The 25,671-nt window shown below is 41.1% G+C and overlaps 1 protein-coding gene across 1 annotated transcript in view; it reads right to left on the bottom strand.

The window, feature by feature from the left end:
• Positions 1–24,844, bottom strand: part of plcl1 (phospholipase C like 1) — a 114,301-nt gene extending 89,457 nt beyond the window's left edge. Inside the window, exons 1-2 of the mRNA XM_015037515.1 lie at positions 24,455–24,844; positions 23,876–24,115 (exon numbers count right to left, since the gene is read on the bottom strand). Coding sequence (XP_014893001.1) covers positions 23,876–24,091 — 216 coding nt within the window. The 5' untranslated portion in view covers positions 24,092–24,115; positions 24,455–24,844. The remainder of the gene's footprint in view (positions 1–23,875; positions 24,116–24,454) is intronic.
• Between the last annotated feature and the right edge of the window lie 827 nt (positions 24,845–25,671).

Genomic DNA, 25,671 nt, shown 5'->3' with positions numbered 1-25,671 from the left:
TATATATATATATATATATATATATATATATACACACGGTATTTTACAAGATTTAAGATGCTGCTAAACATTTCTGGCAGTTTTTGTTAGAACTCATAAATATATTTATGAAGTTACGGCCGTCTGACTGCAACACAAACCCAGATCATCTACGCTGCACCACTCTGCTGGCCAGCAGCCATTGCTTAGAGCCGGTATGTTTTGTTTGCTTTTCTCTCTTTTTTTTTCACCAAATATGCTGCTATAGATGTTAGTCAAACCATCTAAAGTTTTTTAGCACAATGTTCTAGACAGTTCCAGCTGTAGCTCTCCCTGACCACTGTACAGTCTGACCTGGAGGTGACCTTGGACGCCCATTCCTGGGAATTTCCAGCAGAGATGGATCTGTCTTTCTCCAGTGCAAAATGTGAGAAACGACTGATGCACAGCAAAAACTCTAAATATTACCAAGTGTTTTTGGTTTAGTTTCCAGTGCAAATATTTCACTTCAGTTGAAATCGGCCAAAGACCGAAATACAAGTAGCTTTTCAGCAGGATATGGGAGCTTATTTTAAGTAAATATTTCCTTAATATGGATGAAAAAGCTCTAGTTCTACTGGTAGATTATTTCACTTATACAGGGGGTGTCAAAGTCGTTTTTGTTTTGGGCCAAATCAAGATCATGAACTGGTTCATGGGCTGGTTGTGCTGGAATGCATTGATAAAACCAGAACAAACTGTTAAAATATCAATAAATTCTTAAAATTAAATAATATGACTGAACATCTTCTCAGACGCTCCAGGATTTTGTGATACTTTTAGTGATTTTTTGCAATAAAAATCAAAGTGTTTGTGACACTAATTTGGAAATATTTGCAATATTTGTGTCTATTCACGACAGTAAATGCGACTTGTTTTTACTCTCCGTTTAGATCATGGGCTGTGATTCGACTTCAGTTGAGGCTGAGGCAGCCATTTAGTACAACTAAGAAAGTTTTTGACATTTTTTGAGAGAAATCTGCAATAAACTCCCAATTCAGTGCAAATAAATGCCAGGATTGATTGATTTTGTGTGAATTTCGACAATAATTCTCAAGAAACTGGAGGGACTGATTAATCGAATTTGGTAGTAAACAGATAAAAATTGCATTGATTTGACTGATAGCATGGTATGTAAGCACACTTGGTGTTTAGAAAGGAAACTAGAGGGCCATATAAAAAGCTTTGGCGGGCCTGATTTGGCCCACAGGCCTCGAGTTTGACACATGGGGAAAAAAAGTCTAGTTATAAGTGAAATAATCCACCAATTAGAACTTTTTCATCAATATTAAGGAATTACTGACTTAAAAGAAATCTCCTAATTCTTGATGAAAAGTTACTTGTGAGTTAGTTTTGTCTTATTTCAAGTCTACTAAGATAATTACCGTAGAAATTAGACCAAAAATACTTGGTAAGATTTTGTGTTTTTGCAGCGCATGAGGCAGAATACATCTGATATCATCCAGAACTGATGTCAGACCCAGTGAAGATCACGTACTTACATGGCCCGATATGCTAAACCTCAGAAAAACACAGATTCCCGACTGGATTCCTGCTCTGCAGTGAAGTACACGAGGCATTTTTCTCCCTTCGTGTTTTTGAATTAAAGCTCAACAGCAGAGATTGAAGAAAACCTCTTCATGCTGCAGACTATGTTTGCATCTCCGTTATTGCTCGGTTGCTATCGTAATAAAACCTTCCCCCTCATCTCCACAAACCTTAAAATTCGACGATCCTCAAGTTTTTCTTTCCCGATTTTAATTATTTCCACTGTTTTCTGAGAAAACAGCAAAATGGAAACTGCCTGCTGACCCTGTTATAAGTCCAAACATCCACATGAATTTCTATGCATCTGCTAATGAATACAGCCAGAGTCAGAGAGGAGGGTTTCCCCCCCGTCTCGGTATCCAAGGAAACATAGGGTGGGCAAATTGAAGGTCGTAGGTCACGGGTGACGTACAGGAAACGAATGCAGAACAGAAAGATATGACGCTGGTAGACGGGGTCCAGCAGAGCGGAGCCGATCCGTGTGAATGAGAAGGACAGCGTGGAGCATGAGAGCTGAGTGGAGTCCAGCCGGCACGTCTGGAGCTCCATGACCTCAGGAGGAACTCACACTGGGTGTGTGTGCTGCTCTGAAGTGATGCTGTTCACACACACACGACCCAGGACGCTTTGTTTGTTGATCTGATGATGTTGACGGGGAATTAATGGTTGGTTGGAGCAGAAACTTAAAATAAATAAATAAATAAAAAGCCTCAGAGTCCTGAGTTATGTAATGGATGATGTTTGATGTTGGATGTAGCATGATCCCCCTGCGGCCCCCAGCTCAACATCCGACAGCCATTTATACGTTTCAGCATCATGTTTACTCATCCACATGAGTTCCCATGGCGATGGGGCGGGGCTTAGAAATCACCCACCCTGGATCCAGCATTGGCTGATGGGTAATGAAGGAAAGCTCTGAGTTCCAGGCTGCAGGCTGTTTACTGGAGAGGAAGAAGAGGAGGAAGAGCAGGAAGTGGTCAGAAGGAAGAAGGATCTTCTTAAGTTTGGGCGGTATGGCTGTGACTGCATGATGCATACAGCACAAACAAATATTGTTCTTGAAAAACATTCCCATTCAAAATGAGCTTCTTTGGGCTTCTGCTTACTTTAAAACTTTAAAGGAAAAAAACTGTGGTTTATATCACTAAGCTGCACACAGTCACTGCATTTAGTCATATTTTCAAATTTACTGACACTTATTGAACCTCAGAAAAACACTGATTCCTCCAAGCCTTGTCCCAAGACTGGAGGAATCAGCAAAAATAACATTTCTCATCGTACCGTCAGTTTTGTTGTCCTTTCTGTTTACCGTCAATAACTGAACTTCATGATGGCAAGCATAAATCAAAATGCTTATCAGAAATTTTCACGAGAAATGACAATAAATTCCCACGGCTATTTTATTCATCTCTCACTTCAAAGTTTACCTTAGATGGTAGCCGATCCAACCTCAACCATCAGCTCAGCGTCTCAATTAATGCGTTTTTTTTTTTCTTTTAATTTATTGTTTTGATGTTTTTGACAACACTCAACAGAGGGAAGGATTTCGCTGCTCAACCTCTCATTGCTAGCTAAGCAAGGCAGCTAAATCGCTCGCTCACTGGTTGCCTAGCAACGACTTGTTGAGTAACTCGCGCGCAGTCACCTTCGTGCCTCATAATGGCTTAAAAATAAGCAGGCAACTCAGTGCATTACCGCCACCTTGTGGCAGCATGCGATAACTAGTAAAAACTAAACAGCTGAATCTGAAACTGTTCAGATTCATAAAATCTCAAATATTCAAAACGAGTTGCTATTTATAGTCAACACACTCTAAACACATTAAGAAGAAAAGTAATTTGTTTACCATTTAACTTTAACACCAATAAAGGAGGAACATTCTGCAGAAAGGCACATTTCTCCATTTTTATGTTGTTTTTTTGTTGTTGTGTTTTTTTTTTTTTGGTTAGTCTTTTTCTTAAAAATCTTCTGTTTGGATGGAAGCAGAGAAATACTCAGAGGAATGAGCTACTTCCTGCAGTCTGGTTCATGTGACAGGAGACGTGCTAATACTTCATCAGCCCAGTGGATGAAAAACTCTGCATTTAGCTTTGCCCTGAAGCTCTGAATGTGATCACATGACCCTCCACCACAGAGGCATTCTGGGTCGTGCAGTGTGTGGTCCAGGGCCGGTCCCAGCTTCTGCACCGGCTCTTATCTGGTTATGTACACAGCTGAGGAACATGTGGAGGTTCTATTTATTTCATAAGGAGTTCTGCTGAGGTTTTATACAGAAGTTATGAATCACGCAACACACACTTGAACAGAAACGGTAAATTCTTGGTCCTGGGATGTCGCTGCCACCAAAAACAGAGAATCACAGTAATGGCTCACATCTTGCTTATCAGCCCGTTAAACAGCTGAAGGAACTAAACAAAGCAGACGAAAACGGACGATAACACGAGGCTCTGCGTGCGTGAGATTAAAACACGACAGCAAAACTGAACGTGAATATCTAAATATGATAAATGATCTGAGAAATTACAAATGATTTACTGCAAGGACAAGAGGAAATCAATTATTTAGCTGGTGCAAAAATTCATTATTTTCAACATCAACTCACTCATTTCACAAAAAGATTTTCAAACTAGGTAATTAATAAAAAAAAAAAATACAAATTCAAGTAGTGAAAAGAACTAATTAGAGAAAAGTTATTTCTTTGAATGGAGAAGTAGCCAGTTAACAATAGTGACCCCACTGTTACCAACTCAGAAACTTTCTTCTTATATTTAGCAACATTTCAGACAAAACAAACAAAAAAATCAGTATCGGCCAAAACTCAGACTTTTGAAAAGCTCGGCAATCGGCCAGAAAGCTGCAATCGATGTTGCATCCCCAAATAATAAAAGATTTTCCAAAAAGTCCCACAGGCTCAGTTCCCTAGGAAAACCATCAACATTACCCGCTTGTCAAAACCTATCAGGACTCGACGGCGTCATAAACACGACGCATGAGCAGGAGAGACGAAAAAACAAACCCAGTGAATCAAATCAGTTTGTGTAATAAAAAAGGCTAATTAAAAGTGTTCTTACTCGTGGTTTTAACAGGTTTTCAGCGTCAACAGAACGTTACTTTATCTTGGCATGCATTAAAGCAGCAAGCAGTCATTCCTCCAGGCAGCATCTCGTCTCGCTATACTCCCACATGATGATGAAGAACGATTTATGAGTGGGAATGCACCTGACTGTCCTCGTCACTCTAAACCTGCCACCCTTCATTTCATTATCACTCTTATTTCCGTTCCTCTGCATGATCTCATGTGTCGTTTTGCAGCGAGGCTTATGGCTGAAGGGGGAAAAAAATGATGGCGGTATGAGGAGTTGGGAAAAGTGATGTTAGGGAGTTTCTTCCAAATACCTGGTGAAATATTTACGGCTTTTGAGTTTTGTTTGCATTAACAATTTAGCACACATCTCTTTGTCCGCAGACATAAAAACTCAAGGTAGGCCTTGTGTTTTTTTTAACTATTCGTTCTGGTAATTATTGTCTGAACACACTAACACGGTTTAAACAGATTGCCCTTTCGGCTGCGTCCTTTGAGTCTCGAAATATTCTCAAGGTCAAAGACTGAACATGAAAATGTCAGCGGCGTTACTGTGTCTCTTCTAAATACGCGACTGCATGGACGAACGTCGGGAGCGTCGCCATCTATAACTCTATCTGCACATTCATATTAGAATTCAGTAGCCTGAAACCAACCATGCAACATTATGCAATAAATCAAAAGCAAACTTTAAATATCCTCAGGGGTGAGATGCATCAGCCTCTCACAGGAAACAGACTGAGACGTCCAACAGACCGGAGTGGACTCTGTCTGAGGAAGATAGTCGTTCAGGATCCAGAATGAACAGACAGTCTGTTCTAAAGACTGTCTTTAGGGGGTGGGGGTGATGATTGTTTTCTTCAAATTACTTTTTTTTTTTTTTTTGTTTGTGTATAAAAAAGGACACTTGTGCCTCTGCCTGATCCAATCAGCAAATCAGGGAGCTGCAGAACCAAACCACTGGTAACCGTTGTTAAAGATATGAGTTACTGTGTGCAGTTTAGTGAAACTAATCACAGTTTTTGTCCTAAAGAACAGCGTTACAAAGGGGAATGTTTTCAAGACCAGCATTTATGTTTGTTATTGATGCACCACCAAGTCACAACCATACAGTCACCTAAAGAAGAAGTAATAAACAGTTTTACCTACATCATAATAATACCACAGAATATCGCAATAAAATTTTAAGTCCATATTCTGACACCTTACACATGGATAAGAGCATCAGGAAAGATCTGATCTGTCATTTGAGAGAGATTCAAGCTAAAATCAAAAGCCAGACTGAATAATCCTCCGGACAGCTTAGAGAGACATTCTGAATACTGGGAGCTTGTCGTTTGGTTGGATGAGAAGAAACTGACGCTCCTCAGTCATAGAGGCATTTCTTACGTTTGGAGAACGAGGCGAAAAGCCTGAAACCCAAACAACGTCGTCCTCACGGTGGAACGTAGGAGTGGCTGGAACCAGAATACATGTCAAGACGGAAGGAAGAACAGAGAAAGATGAACATCTGATGACTCTGAGAGAAATCACGGCAACGACCTGCTGGTGAAGAACGACCCTCAGAAGAACCACAGTCATTATCAGCGACTTGCCTGCACAAAACCCAGGCTTGAATCTCATTGAAATTCTGCGGCTTGAAGTGAAGACAGAAGGCTGTCCAGTCTGAAGAAGAATCGCCTGGAGTTCCTCAGGGTACGTGTCAGAGACTTGTTGAAAGGCACAACAAACGACTGAAGGCTGTTGTCCATCCAAAGGAAACGAGAGCAAACAGAAGACCAGCAGCTGAACGGATGTAAAGTTAGTTTACCCCTAAAGAACACAGCCACAAAGATGATTACTCAGGTAATCCAATTAGCGACCACCGACTACCCGCCTCGCTCAGAGGCCCCTTCACGCAGGATTAAGACCACATAAGTTCCCCGTCTACATATAGGTGAAGCTGCTGCCTTATAGACAATCGTCCAGCATCCAGCAGAGTCTGACACCTAAAAAATTTTACATGCAAATGAATGACAATGACTCTATTTATTACCATATTCGGCAGATTATTCAGAGATAAGCATAATAGGGAAAAAGTGTGACTGTTACCCCAAATCAAAGACAACATTATAAATGTGTGGAAAACTTTGTCCATGTTCTGCTAAAGTCAAGAAAACACTATTTACCAATCGCTGCATTTCCCCTGAGAAGAAAGATAATTAAAATCACTCATGAATACACTGGTCCACAGGGTAAGTTGCAATAAGTCGTTGAAAGACTCCTCAACCCAGCACATGTAGAAATATTAAGCAATCAGCATGTGTCCCCTCCCTCGACTAAATCTGTTTTTAACATTTATTTCTATACAGCTCTACTTCCATTACCTCAGCTGACTGGTAAGCCAACTTTTACTCAGAGGTTGTTTTTTTTTTTTTTTAGCAGTTTTAAAGTTTCAAACCTGAAACCGAAAAAGTAGTATGTGCTTCAGATTTATGTCTCCACAATATGAGTAATAAATGTTCACACACACACAGAGAGAGAGAGAGAGAGAGTTTGGGAAAGCGGAATGAGAAGGAGGAGGTGATTTGGGATTAGGGTGAGTTTTGTCCTGCGTATGGGTTGCCATAGCAGCAAGTGAGTGTGTGTGTGGTGCCAGGAATCTCCGCTGGTCCCGCAGTCCCAGAAAATTCCTTCTTTGTAAGAGAGATGAAATACATCCTACACACACACACACACACCTGGAATCAGCTTGTTCGAACAGACTAGGACAACAGTTTATATGCGTGTCCTGCCAACTCTCAACAAGACTTAACTTTCTGGTAAGTCGGGGCACACCCACTGTCTTTGTAACGCAACATGCCAGCTGGAGTGAAAACACGGTGTTGATAATGCTGGAAACACGACGACGAGAGTAGGAGTGGCCTCCTGATCGAACTGTGAGAATGGACTCAGCTAACACTCCTTCCCTCCAAGCGAGGCAGTGGGAGTGAGAGGGTCTGTAATCAGCTCAGCTCTCGCTGAAAAAATACATGCTTGTGACCGTGCATAATGACGGCATCATTAGAGTCGCTCCTGCTCTGCTGGACCGAGAAAACGGTCAATAAAAATGACCTTTTACTGACAGACATTCTTCATTTAGGCCGATGTGTCAGACTTTACGGGCACGCTTTGAGAAAATAATGGCACTGCTACCATTTTTTTTCCAACTGGTGTTTTTGACTAAACAAATCAACTTTTTTTTTGCTACTGGAGAGGTTTTATTTAAAAAATAGCTTCATTAGTTAAACATCAGAGCAATAAGCAGTTGCCATGAAGTAAGAGAACTCCCATTTAAGAATCAATATCTTAATCCAGTTTACTACAGACTTTGCTGGACGATAAATTGTCCCAGAAGTTATCGTGATAAATGATAATATTGTTGTTTTGAGACAATTTGCAAGAAGTATGATGGTAATAGCATAATAATGCAAGAACACATTCTGAAAGATCACTGAACTTTAAATTCTAGAGAGCATTTAACAGTGGAACTGGAAGACGTTTTAAAATATCGAAAACAAACAAAACAACAGAAAAAAGAAATAAAATGAATTATAAAGTCTGTGTAAAAAAAAATGTCTTTCAGAAAAAGGGCTGGTTGAGAGCAAAACAACAAACTGAAGACTGTTGTCATCTAGTTTTTGGTAGAAAGAGAGAAAAGAGAAAAAAATCAATCATGCAAATGGAAATTAATTAATTGTTTTATCATACGATTAATTGATTTATCGGTTATTGCAACAGGCCTACTTGAGACGTGGAATGCACATGTTTTTGTGCAGAAGAGCATTTTTTTAAAAGTAGTGATTAAAAAAAAAAAGAAAAAATTTCATCGACTACTATAAAATAATTATTATGGCTGTTGCCCTTTTAAAATTGAATCAGTTAAAAGCTAACTTGGTTATGATCCATCCACTGTTTTTGTCCTCTTCAACATCAGGTTGCAAAGCAGACGGGTCCAGGTGGGAGACTGCATGTGGAGGCAGGTAGTATCCACTGCATTCTGTCCTAACCAGAGATGAGGGGCTGGAGCCTCGATGGGACGGGACTTGAACATGTCTGCTTGAGCCGGAAACCAGAAGCAGTCCAGTGGAAACGTCTGATTGTAATTACTGCGCTAAGCTTCTCATTCTCCAAAAGATGCAGGATCCCTGACAAAAAAAAAAAAGGCAGCCAGAGGGAATCGGACGTTTGTTCAGGCCAGAGAGGAAACTGTGGATCTCTCAACACTTTTCAAAAGACGGGATCTTGTTGCACAACATACAGGAGCCGATGTGATGAGGAAATCACAGAACAAATGAGGCATCTGTGACTGTGGTTAGCTTACAGCTAATGCAAAGTAAGCTAACTTTTTCCTGTTGTGATATGAGCGCATTTAACTTGTTACTTGCATGTCCTTTTAGTAGCAGAGTTGTTAGTTTACATTTAATATAACCGTAGACATGTAGAGACATCAAAAGAAACTGAAACTATTTCCTCCGAGCATTTCACAGAAACAATCCTGAATTCAATTCACTTCAGTTTATTAATACAGTATCGATCCACAACAATCTTTAAAATAAGAATTCAACTCAATCGACCATACAGACAGATTCAAGGTTAATCAACCAGAATGGATGTGGTTATCAGTCCAGCTCAGTTTAATATTCAAAACAGAAAAACAAAAATTCATCTTAGGAACCTAGCATAATTGCACCAAGTCGTGTAGCAACAGTGAAAAGTCGCTTGAATTGTGTTGGTGACTTTGCAGCAATCCCTCGTGCCTGCAGAGACAGTGGAGAGGAAAAACTCTCCTTTAACAGGAAGAAACCTCCAGCTGAACCAGAATATATTTGCTTATTTAAAAAGAAATTAAAAAAAATAGTGCGGGTTGAACTTGTAAAAGTTTTCCAACAGTAGCAGGTACTGTGATGAACTGAGCAGGTCAGATTATGAATATGACTATCACAGCTGAGACTACAAACAGCTATGTAGCTAGCTATAGCTGAATCTTTTTAATTGTCACTGAGGGAACTGTTATGGTTTTATTGTTGAGACGGTAGGAAGTTGAAGTGTATAGAATCAGACAGACGAGCTCATCAGCTCTCATCAGGACTCGCAGGAAGCCGTTTGAAAGTCAAATCACAAAGATTACATGAACGATTCCTGCTCTGTTCACAACTTAAACACAGTGAGCTGATTTCCCTACCAACCAACATAAACCAGTTCTTTCAACACATTTATCTTTTGTTGCTATAAACTTAATTCTTCCTGGGTAACTCCTGGCGGGTTGATAGATGGCATCGTGCACCACTTTCACTTCTGCAGCACACCAAATTTGCATTCTGGTCCCTGGTGTCTTGTGTTTAAAGGGGCTAAAATCCAGTGAGTATTTCAGAGAGAGTAACCCAAATCTAGTTCTGGTTGCTAAGAAAGACAAAAAAAAAAAAAATTCTAGGTCAAGAAAATGGAAAAGGATCTACCTTACGTCATCTATAATGATTTACAGACACCTTTTCAAAGAACAAAAACCTCACTTCTTAGTTTGTACTATTCAGATGTTGTGTTTAGTTTATTTCTGAGCAGGTATAAAAAATAAAGGACTAATTTTTGTATCATGTTGACGAAGGCCGGAGGTTTGGACACCACAGCTCTAGTTTCCAGAAACTCATCAGGTTAGTTTGCAGCAGCTGCGCTTCCACTGACTGTATAATATAACTGTGCAATTCGACATTTCAAAAATAAATTCACCAAATGGAAACGTGCCAATTTCGGAAAAAGAAAAAACTCTTTTTGGTGCTAGGATGAAGTGGAGATTTTTTTGTTGTTGTTGTTGTTTTATTTCACAAAACTCCAATGGAAATACCGTTTTTTATTTTGCATCATATGATCAACAATCGGACACTGCCACCGATGCAAACCGAAAAGGAGACTACAGGACGTATTTAGAAGATGTTTTAATGATTTATCGTGAACAAACTTATTCACGCGTTACTTTAACTGCTGTTCTTATTTAATGGAAACACTGCAATGGCAAAATTGTGTCTTTTCAGCAATAGCGGAATATTGACAAAGTTTTGCACACATTTGTCACAGAAACGCAGCTGCTGGTAGCTAAACTGATTGGTACAATCTGACCACTGTCCGGTCTCCCGCGCTAAGCAGCTGCTCCTCGCTTCCTGCAGCCTGAGACGTCGGTCGAGGCGTCACACTCTTTTGGTTTTGGCGTCTTTACAGAGCGGGGTTGAATCCAACCAGACGCGGTCGGTCAGCCTGCGCTGCCCTGCTGCCTGCGTTGTGTTGGTAGTGTGTTGTTCCTAAGTGTCTGTGATGCCCTCCAGGCTGAAACCCAACACAGCAAAGCGAGCTGACATGCAGTCTCTGGAGTTTTCCCTGATGACTACACCCGGAGAAAAACGCCACGCACCGCCGAGCCGACACACACTGCAAACTCCACACATTGTTTTTAGCATTTTACATTTCGCGTTCAGCATTTGGCAATTTGCTTTCAACAAACGGCCGGACCGCGTTTCGTTTTATCTGTCTGCATCTCCTCGCACCCTGGAGATGGTTCTTCTCTCTTCCTGGCATTTCATCTGCTTCCTGTCCGTCTGTTTTTTAATTTTTTTTCTCTTCAGCAGAAAAGTTTGGAAGAGGACGGACAGCCGGTGTCAGGCGGGACGGCTGACGGATGTGTTTGCGCGCATGGATTCAAGCGGGGTTGGTTAGAAAGGCTCGGAGAATCGAGCAGCTCTCCGTTGTCCTTGCCAACAGTCAACCGGACTTTCAGCTAGTTTGTATTTAAATCAGTCATTCAAACGTAAAAGCCTCTGTGTGCGCTGCAGACCTTGGCCGCGCTGAGTAAAGGTCACTTTAAATCCCCACATTGTTCACAGTAACTCCAATAACAGACATGAACTGCAGTGACTCACTCTGCTCTCATCAGCATCCTCCAAGACATGCAGGCCTTACAGAGCTTGAAACATTAAAACATCCTTTCAACGCTGCAGCTTTTATTCTCCAACTCCATCAAAAAAAAGAAAAGAAAAAAAAAAGTTTTTTTCACTTGGCATTTTTGTGGTTTTGGTCAAAAAAATTAAAACAGCCTTTACATTTTAATGCTTTTTATAACACAAACTGATTGATAACCACTACTAGGTGTAGTTACTAATTAAATATTCATCAGATCTGGACACTGGTCAGGATCTGATGAGAATTCGGTGCAGAACACAAAAAAAGACTTTAAGATTTCCACTGAGTTTCAAGCAAATTTAATCTGTAAACAAAACTGAGCTGGATTGGTTGTTAAAATTAAGACAAAATAAAAAATGATCCGGCATCGTTTCTCTGCCTTCATATGAAACAGAAAAACATTTCCCAACTCAAACAATACACAACTTAAACCTGTTTGTTATTAGCATACAGGTCAAATTCATTCTAGGGGCCACTGAAATAAAACTGAAATAAAAGATAAATAAAATAAAATAAAACAGAAATCTGACTTTTGATCTGAGATTAAAGTCAGTGTTCTTGTTTTTCAGTGGCTCTAATTGTCTTCCGTACGTTTCAATAATGAAAAACGAAAACATAAAGGTGTTGAAGAATAAGACATGGATGAGCAAGGATTTTATTTCACTCACAGAGACTCAAAAATATCATGAAAGGCACGATTACAAGAGGAAAACCTTTATACCGGAGTAGAAACGAGCCATGCAGAGCAGAGAGTCAAGAGGAAAGCATTGAAGAAGCCTGGTCAATGTTTAAATAGCTGCAGTGGCAACTTGAACCAAAGCGAATCGTTTTGGAGAAGCCAATAATCCCAGACTTATTTCCTACATGCCTGTAGCGCACATGCAACCTATAAAATATAACAGACAGATGATCACTTATCACCCAGAAAGGCTGCTAATATGCAATTTCACAAATGAGCTCTTTTAGTACCTCGTTTGCATTTTCACACTAAGTTCTTAGATAGATCAGACACCAAATGTTACAAACAAAGGCCCAAAAATACTCAATTGTCACTTATTATTTAGTGTAAAACGTCGAGGAAGGTGTCGTTTTCATCGCTTCTCCGTTTTCAGCAAAGGACGGAGACGAGATCTTCCCGACAACGAAACGTTGGCGATGACAACACATGCGCCTCTGTGTCTGCTGATCACACAAACTCATGACCGGCAGCCGTACCGAGGTCTGTTCCAGGGGAGACGCGGCACCAGGAGCAGAGTGTCACAGCTGGACAGAGGGCCCTCAGAAACAAAGACACGACATCACAGGAGACACATTGTCCTCCAACTTGACCCGCTTCCCCAGGAGCAAACGAGCCGCCGAGCGGCGCGGCGCGGACGGAGAGAGGGAACAAAGAGAGGACAATACAGGAGGGAGCAGAGGGGAGAAAACTAAAAGTGAGGTTGGAAAGTCGGAGTCGAGACGGGGAAGAAGACACGGGGAAAGCAGGACGAGGAATCCAAACGCTACTCTGTCTGAGGACGACAAAAATAAACTCATTTCAGACATAAACAAGCTTCCGCCTCTGGCCTTCATATGAAAGTCCAGGACTTTTCCATGACTTCCAGAACCGGATCAGCGGCACGTTGCGCACTTTGTATTTTTTTTTTTACCTCAGTTTCCCAGCTCATAATTACTTTTAAAGGAATCTTGTAGCTGATAGCAGGCCATGGTCTGTAAACGATTTGTCGGTTTTTCAACCACTTTGATTCAAACATCTAATCAGCTCTTCTGACAGTCAGGACATTGTGGATACTCCAACATCAGTATCTAGGGGGGGGGGAAACAAAAAACATGCAATGCTGCAATCCTAAAAAAATATATTAATCAAAACATTGTTGTTTTCTAGGATCGTGATGACAATGCAGTCCTGACATCCAGCCCAGTGACATGAGGAACTCTACAGGGATCAGGCTCTGACTTCAGGCACTAGTTAAGGCTTAGGAAAGCTTCGTCAGCTGCTCTAACATGTAAACAACTCTCCCACCGCGGTTCTTCTCCATCATAACTAATATCAGAGCCAGCAAAAAGCACAGCCCAGCTACACATGAATCAAATTCTTAAACTAAGAAATTCCAGCTGGTTGCCACTGATGGCATTAGGTAGAAGTTGTGGCTGTCAACATGGGTTAGCTAACATGTTCTGGCTTAATGCAGTTTTATTGTGTTATAATGTTATCCCCTCATCAAAAACTTCCATCCCTCATAACTGCCCCACTCGGCTCCTTCAGACTAGCCAGCAGCAATTAGCAAACACCTGCAGGAGCTACTTCTCAATCCAGCGCTGGTAAAGATGTTAAAGGCTTAACAGAGGAGCCATGTTGCGATGACTTCCTGAAGGCGGAGCTTCGTTTAGAGCAGGAGTTTTTCTTAAAGAGACAGAGGCCCAATGTCATGCCATTAAACTATCAAGTCAAATTTCTTTAAGTCATGTTGATATAGCCATAACTTTATAACTGAAGGTAACATAGTTATTTTATTGTGCAGTAAAATGGCACAATGTCCCAGGAAAAATACAGAAAACCTCCTCTTTAGTCCACCTGAAATTGTGCATAATTTCATATTTCTACATCACATCCTTTTAAAATATTAAGTTAGTTGTTCTGATCAGTTACTCAGTACTTTTCACAAAATACCTTTTAAAATTCATTTCAGTGTATTTGTTTAGTGCCAAATAGTGTCTCAAGGTCCTTTACAAAAAGTAATTTCGATTCAATCCTACATACATTCCAACTGATTCCAGTTATCAAGCAGCGCATTAAGCTCAGTTCATTATTCAAATTCATTTAAAAAGTTTCTATCTAAGAAAACCCAGCAGTGCACGAAGCCAGGGACTGAGGTTCTGCTCTTAAATCATTTGTAAGACGGTTACTTTTTAATTTACTAAGATATGTTGAAGTAGAACGCAATGAAGTATACGGTTGTGACATGACAAACCAAAATATGTTGAAGAGTAAGTTACTCTTACTAAACGCCTCTGAAACAGACTTTAGCAATAAGTAAGATCTTAAGATTAAAGTATGGACTAGGACTTTAACTCTATGTTGTCAGGCTTAATATCTACATGAGTCCAAATCAGGAAACCAGAAGACAAGTGTGAACACGCCCTGCACTAGAACTAGTAAAGTTAAAGAGGAAGTTAGCTGGTGCACAGCATCATGTTCACAGGAGAGGGTGGACTAGTTTGAAGACACTATATGCATTTATATATATATATATATATATATATATATATATATATATATATTTATTTTTTTTTTTTTTTTTTCCCTCAATCCTGGCTCAAATTTGCTTTTAGTTTTCCAACACAAATTCCACAAATTCAGCTGGGATACTGAGAAACAAGCCAACATGAGGCTCCACACTGTAAAACTGAACAGCTTTTTATTCAGAGTGAATGTGTTGCTTGTAAAGGAAAGCTTAAGTCTTTCACCATGTTATGATGTTATTCCCTCATCAAAAACATACCTGGAGTGTTGCTGTGATTCTTTAACGCATGTTTAGGAAATCCTTTAATCTCCATGGCAACCATTCATCCGTGCAAAACGCTGTGGTGGACCAAGCTCCGCCTTCGGGGGGCGAAGCTCCTCCTCCCTAAGCTTCCACATAATACTGCCCTTTAAATTATCTAAGGAAAATTACTAAACAAATCTCTCTATATCTCAAGGTTCATCATTTGGAGCCTGCTGAGCTAAAAACCAGAAGACTCTGGAGCAGTCTGACTTCTCAGTGAATCCCAAAAACGGGCAGAGTACAGAATAGGAAAACTCTTCCCCAACACAATCGCATTGATAAGAGAGGCCTCTATCAGCCAGCCTCTATCACGCCCAGGAAGGAGTCCATAAACCTGGATGACGCTGAGGAAGCCCAGAGAGAAGCTGAACCCTGACAGTCGGTCGGTGGCTCTAGACAGAGACGGCATCCGTCAGAGCTCAGCCGACACATCAGCTTGTCAGGAAGACGTCTGACTAAACCTTCCCCTGAGCCTTCCCCTAGAAAGCCTGAGCGCAAGTGTGTGTGTTTCTGTGTGTGTGTGTGTGTGTTTTCATTCACTAGTAATCCCACACGGCTCTCCCTGGTCTACCACAGTGTGTTTATTCGCCTTACTGAAATGCTGTAAACTAAATGCGAATGGGATGCTGGGGGGAGATGAGTATAACAGCCTAATGAAGTCGACTCGACAGAGATTAATATCCTGCAAGTGACTCTTTAAATGTGATAAAGAAGCATCTGGTGGACGGTCAAGTCCCACCGATAAAACATTAAGGAGTGAAAGCAATTCTGAATGTGACGAAGAAGTCTCTGCGTATTCTGGGAATCAGAGCTCAGATCATCACTTAGTTTTCAAGCGTGTAGACTACATTTAATGTAACATGAATGGACACCAGGTTTTTCCACTCCGTTTTGGCCTGGTGCACTCTGCAGCACAGACGGAGGGTTTTTCTCCGAGGCTCTGGACGTACAATTATTTCCTACTTGCTAAACTAGACGGAGACGGGAAGTTATTTCTGGCATCACGGGTCAAGAGGTCGCTGACTGCTGGAGCCTTTTCAGGGCGTATTGGACACAAATCTTTTCCCCGTTGAATCATGAGAAGAAAAATGAACAATTGCTTCCCTGGCATGACTGAGGAGAAAGCTCGTTTCAACGCCGCGACGCCCCTGACGTGTTTTTCAAAGCTCACAGCTCTCAAGGACGGGTAGATCCTGAGAAATTCATGTGTTTGAAACAAAAGTGAAGCCATTTAAAATTAAACCTATCCAATACCGATATCTGAAACCGTCATGATATTGAAACATTTTTTCAGATCCATTGGTGATAATGCACTGAGTCCATAAGGGCAGATCTATTCAGTCTAATTCTATGCTTTGCATTTTGAGTAACGTCTCTGTTATTTATTTTACATTATATTTAGAAATTATAATTAAACTTTCTGAACCATTTGAAAGAAAGTTTGTTGCAGTTCTTACATGTTTGACCAACACAGCCAACTTATCGTTTTCTCGGTTTATTTATTCTACATTGGTCGTTCTACTCCTAACGGCACTGACTGACTGAACAAATTACAGCTAGTGAAGCTAGTGGTATATTTCAGTGGTCTGGAGTGGTGCACAGTTATCAAATACATTTGTAATTCAGTATACTTATGTCTGTGTTTGGAAAAAAAAAAATTTAAATCGATTCATCTCTGTTTTTGTGGATCGGATAAGTATCGGTCGATACTAAATCTCAGATATTGGTATTGGTTTTGGTAATGCAAAAAAATTGGATCAGTGCATAGTAGGGATATTCCTCTAAACACTTGCAGGTCTAATTTCAGAGAAAAGTAGTTCCACAAAGAATTGAGTCAGTTTATGAAAGTGCAAGCCACACATTTGTCTTGGTGCGTCATTCAGAAAGCATGTATCAGTTTTCTTCAACCTGGATGAAAGGTAAAAGCAACCCAAATACATCACATATTGACCTTCCACTAAGACTAGGGATAAATACATTTTTAATTAAGTAATTAATTTTTTTTTTTTTTTTGCTTTTCTGCTTTGGATCGGTATTGGCTGATAATAACCTTCAGATATCGGAAGTGAAAAAAGTGGATCGGTGCGTCCCTAGTTACTGATAGTACATTAGGCTGCATTAAAAAGTTGTAAGAGAACTCGCTGAGTCCAGGTCGCCTGCAGCTCTGCAGATACCATCACTGCATCCATGCATCAGCTCTGAGGCTACAGAAGAAGTGATTTAATCGCCTGCATGTGGGATTGTGGTAACGTGAGCCGTGCCGCAGGCGGCCTCACCCTGACTTTGTTTTAACCCGTTCAGCTCAGAACCTGTGCAGGTCTGTCTGTGTTTAATCGGGTCTAAAGAGGTTGGCAATAAACGGGTGAACTCTGCCTTTTAGCGTCGTGATCCAGAAAAGAGAAAATGATTCGGTCCAAGAAGAAGAAAGAAAATACTTAATCGCTTTCAGTGGCTAAAGTGGAGAGACCATTGTAGTTTCTTACTTGAAGACCTTTGTAGTTTCTTACTTGAAGAACATTAGTTCTTCAAGTAAGAAGAACTACTTGAAGAAGTAGTTCTTTTATTTCTTTCCAAATAAAAGAAACGGTGGTTCTGGTTCGACAAGAAACTACTCTGAACTCTGACAGTGTTAACTTTTCCGTTTTAAAATTTAAATATCACATTTGATCACATTTTAGAAGTCAAATTTAATATTGAAAATGTGACACAAAAGAATTGGAATGGACATCTTCGCTCTTTTTCAAAGCACAAAAGTCATTTTAAAATGCATTGTTCCAACATGAAACGGCCTTTAGCGACAGACTTGTTAGGTGGGAAGGAGCTGAATACATGGATGACAGATGCCCTGTTGCTAGAAAGGCAGAAGAAAGGATCGTTTTCTTGACCGTTTTAACAGGAAAACGTTGAACGTGTTGGTTGGCAATAGAAAAACGGCAAAACTTTGTTAAAGGGTTAATAGAGGAGCGCTGCTATGATGACTTCCTGAAGGCGGAGTTTCAGAAAGGCTCAATTTCAAGGCATTAAATTATGAAGTCAAATTTCTTTTAAGTCATATTTGATATGCATTTTTATAACTGAAGGTAACATAGTTACTTGATTGTGCTGTAAAATGCCACTAGATGCCTTGAATACACTCCTTTAAATAGCTTATTGTTCCACAAGCTGCCATTACAAGAAACATGGGATTGCCACTGAGTGCTTTTAAATCTCTGAGTTGGGTGCCGGTCTGTTAGGTTTTCAAGTTATCTCAGGGTTGCTATTGTGTATTATAAGTTTGCTTATAATATATTTAAGAAATCACATCTGCATGTCAATTCCAGAGAAAAACATGCAGACATTCAAAACTTTGTCCTTTTACAAATAAGCCTGACATGTGATGTACTTTTAGACTCCCAGTCAGGAAGTGAATGAACTGTTCAGGCCAACAGGCGTCAAGCTGGAAGGGTAAAAATAGGTTAATCATCAGATAAACTCAAGCATCATAAATCCTGCTTCAAAAACCAGCAGCCTCCCCACACCCAGCCTCTGAGGCATCAGCAACAGACCAATCACACCACTGCCAATGGCAATTAACAAACGGCCCCCTGGAGCCCCACCTCACATCACTGCCATCTGGCCAGAGATTCATAAGCCGTTTCTGCATCTCTGGTCTGGTTCTTCCAAATCTCTCCGTAGTTCATTTGTGTCGCTTTGTGGTAAGAATCTTTTTTTTTTGTATATTTATGATGCTTTGATATAAACCATTAAATGTTTACAGTTACTTCAAGCTTGCAAAGCAGATCTGGCTCAGGGTACCAGTAACTAATTGGACCCCTGGTGGGCAGACCGTTCCAGAAATGAAAAGTAAAACCTTCTAATACAGAGATGCCCTAATTTGTACTTAAGGTCAATACAAAAGCTGTAAACAGTCTTCTGTTTATTTTTTTTATTTGATAAGTTCAGATTTGTCACAGAAGTGATCGTCTTTTTATCTAAAACCTGAGCACTAAAAATTAACCGGTCATTTTTGCGTCCTGAGGTTACTGCTGCTTGGCTTTATAAGAATGTGTCATTCAGAACTTTTACTTCAATAAGCAACAAATTAAAATGTATAAGGTTGTTTTTGTGACGTAAGCCTGTTGTTGAATATCAACGATGCATTCAGCAACACAAACATGAAGTCAGAATTTTCAGCATCCAGTTTAAAAAAAAAAAAAAAGACAATGCTAACAAAGAGCCCAATTTCTTGTACCGACCCTAATTAGCGTGCAGCACAATGGGTTGACTGTAGGCCGGTGATGTCCGCTGTCACCAGATCTCCATCCAGCAGAGCATTTAGAGATGAGTTGGAACAAGAGATTTGCATCGTGCAGCAAATGTGTGATGCCGTCATCTCAAATGTAGCACTTAGACAAATAAAGCAGCTCTGAACGTTAAAGGAGTCCAACCCATTAGGCATTAAGTGAGAGCAAAGTGTACCTAATAAAGTGGCTGTCTAGAATCACTTTCAATTCTTGAAGAACAAGCAAAATGGGGAATAAAAGAAGGATAAAAAGAGCCACTTTCCTTTGTTTAAAGCAGCAGTAGGTAACTTGTAATTTGTTTATATATGTGTGTGTGTGTGTGTGTGTGTGTGTGTGTGTGTGTGTGTGTGTGTGTGTGTGTGAAACGGTCACTTTGTTGTGACAGTTTAAAATGAGACAGAAAATCTTTGAAAAAAGATTTAAAAAAAGATAAAATAAAATAAAAAAAACATCTGCTGACATCTGATACAGATCTGATAACGGTTTAGCCGACGCGCCACGCGGCTGCATGATATTACAGAAACGTGATAATATCGATGACAGTCACCATGACGATCTGATTTGCCATAAATTCAGTTTGAGGTCTGGGTGTTTGCATACGGCTACTAGATTTTGTGGTTGAGAGGTCTGTCTCCAATATGCAAGTCATGGGCTAACTCTTAGTTGATGGCCTACCAATATTTTTCCAGGTCATCCATGCTTTCGATGCCGAGTGCCTTGACTTTTTCACGTTTTCTCTTTCATTTGATAAAGATTCTGGAGGGTGTTTGTTCATGTAGTTTGTAACTCCAAATTATTTTGCAGGAGGAGAATTTTCAGAGCGCACCTCAAAATTATTGAAAAGAAACTCAAATGCCAAGGTGCAACGTTAACTCAGATGCTACTGGCTGGTGTTTGCAAAGCAGCCAATCCAAGAAAGTCATTTATTTTCTTTTGCATTTGATTGACTGTAAGACCAAAAGCAGAAATAGGGACAACTGTAGCATGTTAGCCTATGCTAACTGCATGATCAGGTGTATTTAGAGTTTAAAATATTTAAACAGGCAGTTGTGAGGTTTTTTAGAGGAGGTCTTGAGTATTTATAGATTAAAGGAATATTGAGTAAATGACTTTACGTGCAATTAATTAGTATAGGTCATGTATCAGCATGTCGAAGGAGTGTCATTAAAACTGAGTGCTAAGGTGTAACCCTAAGATGTGATTCAGCCAAATGTTGCAAGATCTGAGACTTGAAGTTAGTTAAAATATAAAGTGCCTCTTTAATTTAATACATTACCTGAGCTGAAGAAGTCACCAGGAAATGTGATGGTTTCTAATAAATGAGACATTTTTAGAACCTCGACTCCAAACACGGTGCCAAGGTTCACAAGCCGATGTGAATGTCAAATTTTTTTATGACAGATTATATTAGAGTAAGCCATTAATGTGAAGCTCAGTAAAAATAAGTACTCAGCAATATCTGAACAATCTCCGATTTTCAACCTTGAGCCAGAGACAACTTCAGATTTTTAAATACACCAGTACCTCCACATTCTTTATCAAACAAAGAAATAACTTTAATTTGTTCAGTCGGTGCAATAAGTCGACTATCTTGGTCAAACTTTTTTTTTTAAATGCAACACACCTTCTTTCAAATTGTTCAAAAAGTCCAATAAGAAATTGTAAATATAATGTAAAATAAATAATAAAGCACGATGTCACTCAGAGCACAAAGCACAGAACTAGACTGAGTAGATCTGCCCTTATGGATCGGGTGCATTGTCACCGAAACCCCATGTAGAATTATTTCAACATCAGGGCCGATACAGATATTAATATCGGCGCATCTTTAGCTGTGACTTGAACTAACTCGTCACTCCTTGATTATTAATGACACACCAACATGGTTCCATTGAGTCTCAGAGCTTCTGCTGTGCTGCAGATCATCCTGACCGCCATCACTTCCTCCTCAGGCCGTCCTCCCATCTACTTCCTCCTGACCGGTCAAAGAGCTCTGTGTTCGGCCGGCTCCTGCAGATGCCCCCCCGAGAAAACCGCGTGGATGCGAGCCCGTTCAACAAAAAAACACATCCTTTCTCTGTCAGTCTACCAATCACAAAGTGAAATATGGAGGCTGACCTGACGGCGTGAGGAGGGAAACAGGCCGGAAGGTCGCAAACCTTCGCCACCGCGTCAGCCTGATCCCAGGTTTGACACAACAAAAACTTCATCTGGCGAATTTTAATGAGAATGAAAACCCGGGCTTACTGGAAAATATATTATTAGAATCTATTATCCGCATGTCCATCATGCAGTCATGTCACACATTAGACGATAGCAGCTCCTGTGAGCGGTCAGAACAATGATGGAGAAAAAACAATGTGTAAACTGATTAATGTCTTGCAAAAGGAGCCAAAGCTTTGGAACTTTTAGTCACATTACAAATGTGTATTTTATCAAGATCTAATCAGACAGACCAACAGAGGAAACCAAATAATACATGTCATTTCCTTTTTTGTCTTTAACATGTAAAATCTGAATTAGTATGGTGAGGTGCCCTTAAATATAACATTAAAAAAAAATACACCAATATGAACGTCCCGTATAAAGAGCTGTTTAGTCTGAACTAGTTTTTTATCCTGGTTAAATAAAAAAGATAAAAGGTAATTTTGATGTTACGGGTGGTAAGATATTATACATACCACGCATATTTCCCCACTGTCTCACCAGAAAAAAGCCTTCCTAAACTGTCAGAGCTGTAAAGGGATGGTTGAGATCAAAAGAAGTACTTGTTAGAATGGCTTAGTCAAAGTACTGAATCAAATCCAAATGACAATCTGTTGCAAGACTTGACAACTGATGCTTAAAGACAATGTCCCTTCAGTCCGACTTAAACCAAAACAGCCTCTAAATATTCAAAGTTGGTAGAGATTAGAGACTCACCGATCCGATACTAATATCTGTATTGATCCCGATATAAAAAAAAAAAAATCTAGACTGGGTATAAAGGCAGATCTGTTCAGCCTAGTTTCTATCCTTTGTGCTCTGCACAACATCAGACTTTATTATTTATTTTACATTATATTTGGAATTCCTAATTGCATTTTTGAACCAAAGAAGATTTGTTGGAGTTTATTTATTTCTTAAATGTTTGACCAACATAGTCAACTTATTGTTTTATCAGCTTCAGTTTCTTTATTATCTATTTTACTGTGGCTGTTCTAACTGCACTGACTGAACAAATTAAAGCTGGTTTTCCATGTTTGACCAGGCTTGTGAAGCTGTTGGTGTATTTCAGTGCACTGTACTGGTGCAGAGTTATCAAATACATTTGTAATTCAGTTTATTTATGTCTGTTTAAAAAAAAAACAGAAACATACTTAGTCAGTTCAGCTGTTTTTCCTGTATCAGATCGGTTTCAGCTGATACTAAACAAACAGATACCGGTATCAGAAGTGGATCAATGCATAACAGACATTCCTCTAAACACTTGCAGGTGTAATTTTGGTGAGACGTAGTTCCAAAGTGTTGACTCGGTTTTGTTTTGTTTTTTGTTTTGTTTTTTGTTTTTGGTAAAACATTCAGAAAGCCTGTTCCAGTTTTCTTCCGCCTGGACGACAGAGGTCAGGTAAAACAGAGACACAAATACGTCACATATTGACCTTCCACTCAGACCTATGAGGAGCAACCCGGCGGTTCTGATTCAGCTCAGATGAGAAGCGGGACATATCGATTACATGCGTACATGTTGCATTCCAGCGCCTCGGTGACACATGAGCCGCATCACCTTAGGCGGAGGGAGACAGACTCCTATGGAGCGGAAATGTTAGACATGAACGGTGAAGAACTCCCAAACATGATCCGCTCCTGCGCACGGCCCAGTGGCCTGCAACCTGAGCACAGGTGAGCCCGGGGGCGACCGTCATGTCAGAAAATCAGAGAGCAGCTCAGGGGTTATCTCCATGGAAACCAAAAGCCAGTTACCATTTAATATTGGGCTCCGATCGGAACTTGAGGAACTGACAGACTTCCCGGATGAGTGCAAACCTTAAACGAGGATCGTAAGTAGAGTTAAAGTAAACCGCTAGGAGGAGATTTGATGCACGTTGCCATGTCTGCTTCTCACCATGCTCAGCAAATCTCTAAGAATCTGGTCTGACTGCTTTGACATTCCAAACAGAAGAGAAAGTCAAGGCGATGATGGAAGATGAAATCACCTCTGACTCGCCTGAAACAAAGGTCATTTTATCGGAAATGTGCAATGAGATGCGCATCTCCCGCAAGAAGGCGCGTCACGAGTCAGAAAAGTGCCATGAGGGGCGGGGAAGGGGGGGGGGGGGCATCACCTTACCATCTTCCCTATAGTCACTTGTTGAAATATTTCACTTTACAACTGAACAGGCTTTCAAAATCGTATCACAAAACAATAAATGACTAAACATGCCGAGTACCTTAATGATGCTGCTGCGGCGCGGTGCTGCCTTCACGGACTCCAGCAGGATGGTGTCCGAGTCCGGGCCGCCGCCGCCGCCTCCTCCTCCTCCTCCTCCTCCTCCACCTCCGGGCAGGATGACACCGCTCCGCCGGCCGCGGGACACTCTCGGTGGGATGAAGTCCGGCGCCCCGTCGCCGTACAGCCCTTCTCCACATCCGTCACGCTCCGACATGTCGGCGGTCAGAGGGCTGGGTGACTGGGGGGAAAAGGGGGGAGAGGCTCAGTTCAGAACAAGCGGGCTCGGGGGCAGAAAGTGAAACAATTTTACGGGCTCGGAGAAAGTTTGGTGCCCTTGTTCGGGGATGCCATTTAAAAGAGGAGCGGCTCTGTCAGCCTGACGCACACTGCTCAACTCAATTTGACTATTTATGAGCAGGATTTCATAGTTCCAGAAGAGAACTCCACGCTGACTTTAGGCTGGTTGTGTTAGCGCGCTCCGCGGCGCTTCTACAGCCCCGAGCATCACAGGCAGGTTCAGGTTCAGGAAGGGGGACCGACCGGTGCGCTCCCCTGGAGACGCGCAACAAGTCCTCACCGTCTCCAGCCCCGCTCCTGGCTCCCGGCTCCCTGGAAGCAGTCAAGGCATCCAGACGTGCGTAAAGCCTCCTGGAAACCAGCAGCTGCTGCAGCGGAGGAAATCTCCCGATCCAACGGTGTCCACCAGGTTACCAGGGCTACCCGAAACCGAGCCGCTCCGTGCCCCGAACACGTCCTTTGGTGTCAAGAGTGCACGAGGGACCGGGCTCTCAGCGTGGCGCGGCGGATGGACCGACTCGCTCGTGCGTCGCCGCGGGTCTGTCCGCAGCCGCAGGATCCGTGTGATTTTCAGTCACAGCTACAAACAGCCGACTTTTGACGAGGACGAGAACACAACTGACAGGCGGTCGCGCCGCCTCTCGGGCGCCACTCCTCCTTCCACCCTGTCCGCGCGGCTCCGCCCACTCAGCGAGACTGACGCGCGAGGCAGCCAATGCGCGCAGGCGCGGGGAGATTACCGAGGAAGCGCGAGCCTGCGATAGGCGGAGGTCGGGTGTTCCCTGAGACCGAGGGAGCTTTCAGTATGAGGCGAGGTGTCAACAAACAGCTGTGATGATGATGATGATCAGACTGACTTCGGTTTTTGTTGTTTTTTTTTTTTTTTTTTTGTCTGGTGTTTGTTTGTTTTTTAGGTTTCATCAATTGAAAAGGAAACAATCGACGTCTGACTGATGGGTCTCATAGGGCGGCGTATTAGTAGTTAGGGAAAAAATTAGTACATCTCCTCCAAAAATCTAAATTTTCTAGAAAAATCTCAGACATTTTCAGATTGTTTTCATGTTTTATCTAGAAATTTTCTGAGAAGGTTCTATCAATTTTATAGATTTTCAGGACATTTCTTTCCACTTTTTGAACTCAAATATGATTTTTTTATGTGTAATGCAACTAGAAAATAAAGATTATTCCTCCTATTGTAAAGTAAAACTTTAACAATAACCTGGCTGTATAACTACGCACATCATTAAACCTATAAGCTTGGTTGAAAGCATGCTTTGACTTAATAACAGGTTCCTTCTTTTTCTTTTTTTTTCTTTTTTTTTGGTATGAGTCTATCACACTAGATCTACATACAAAACCTTCTCTATGTTGTCCAAATCTAACTTCCTGCTCACAGACCTGATTTGGGTGTATGCTTGGACTCACTGAAGCCATCTTCATCTTCATCTTCCTGATGTTTTTAGGTCAAAGCTGATTAACACGTCACAGTTTCAGCCA

This window comes from Poecilia latipinna, unplaced genomic scaffold (assembly GCF_001443285.1).
Source record: "Poecilia latipinna isolate Pla-1442-1.1 unplaced genomic scaffold, P_latipinna-1.0 Scaffold408, whole genome shotgun sequence".
Lineage (NCBI taxonomy): Eukaryota > Metazoa > Chordata > Actinopteri > Cyprinodontiformes > Poeciliidae > Poecilia > Poecilia latipinna.
This window is presented reverse-complemented; position numbering and strand designations above follow the sequence as displayed.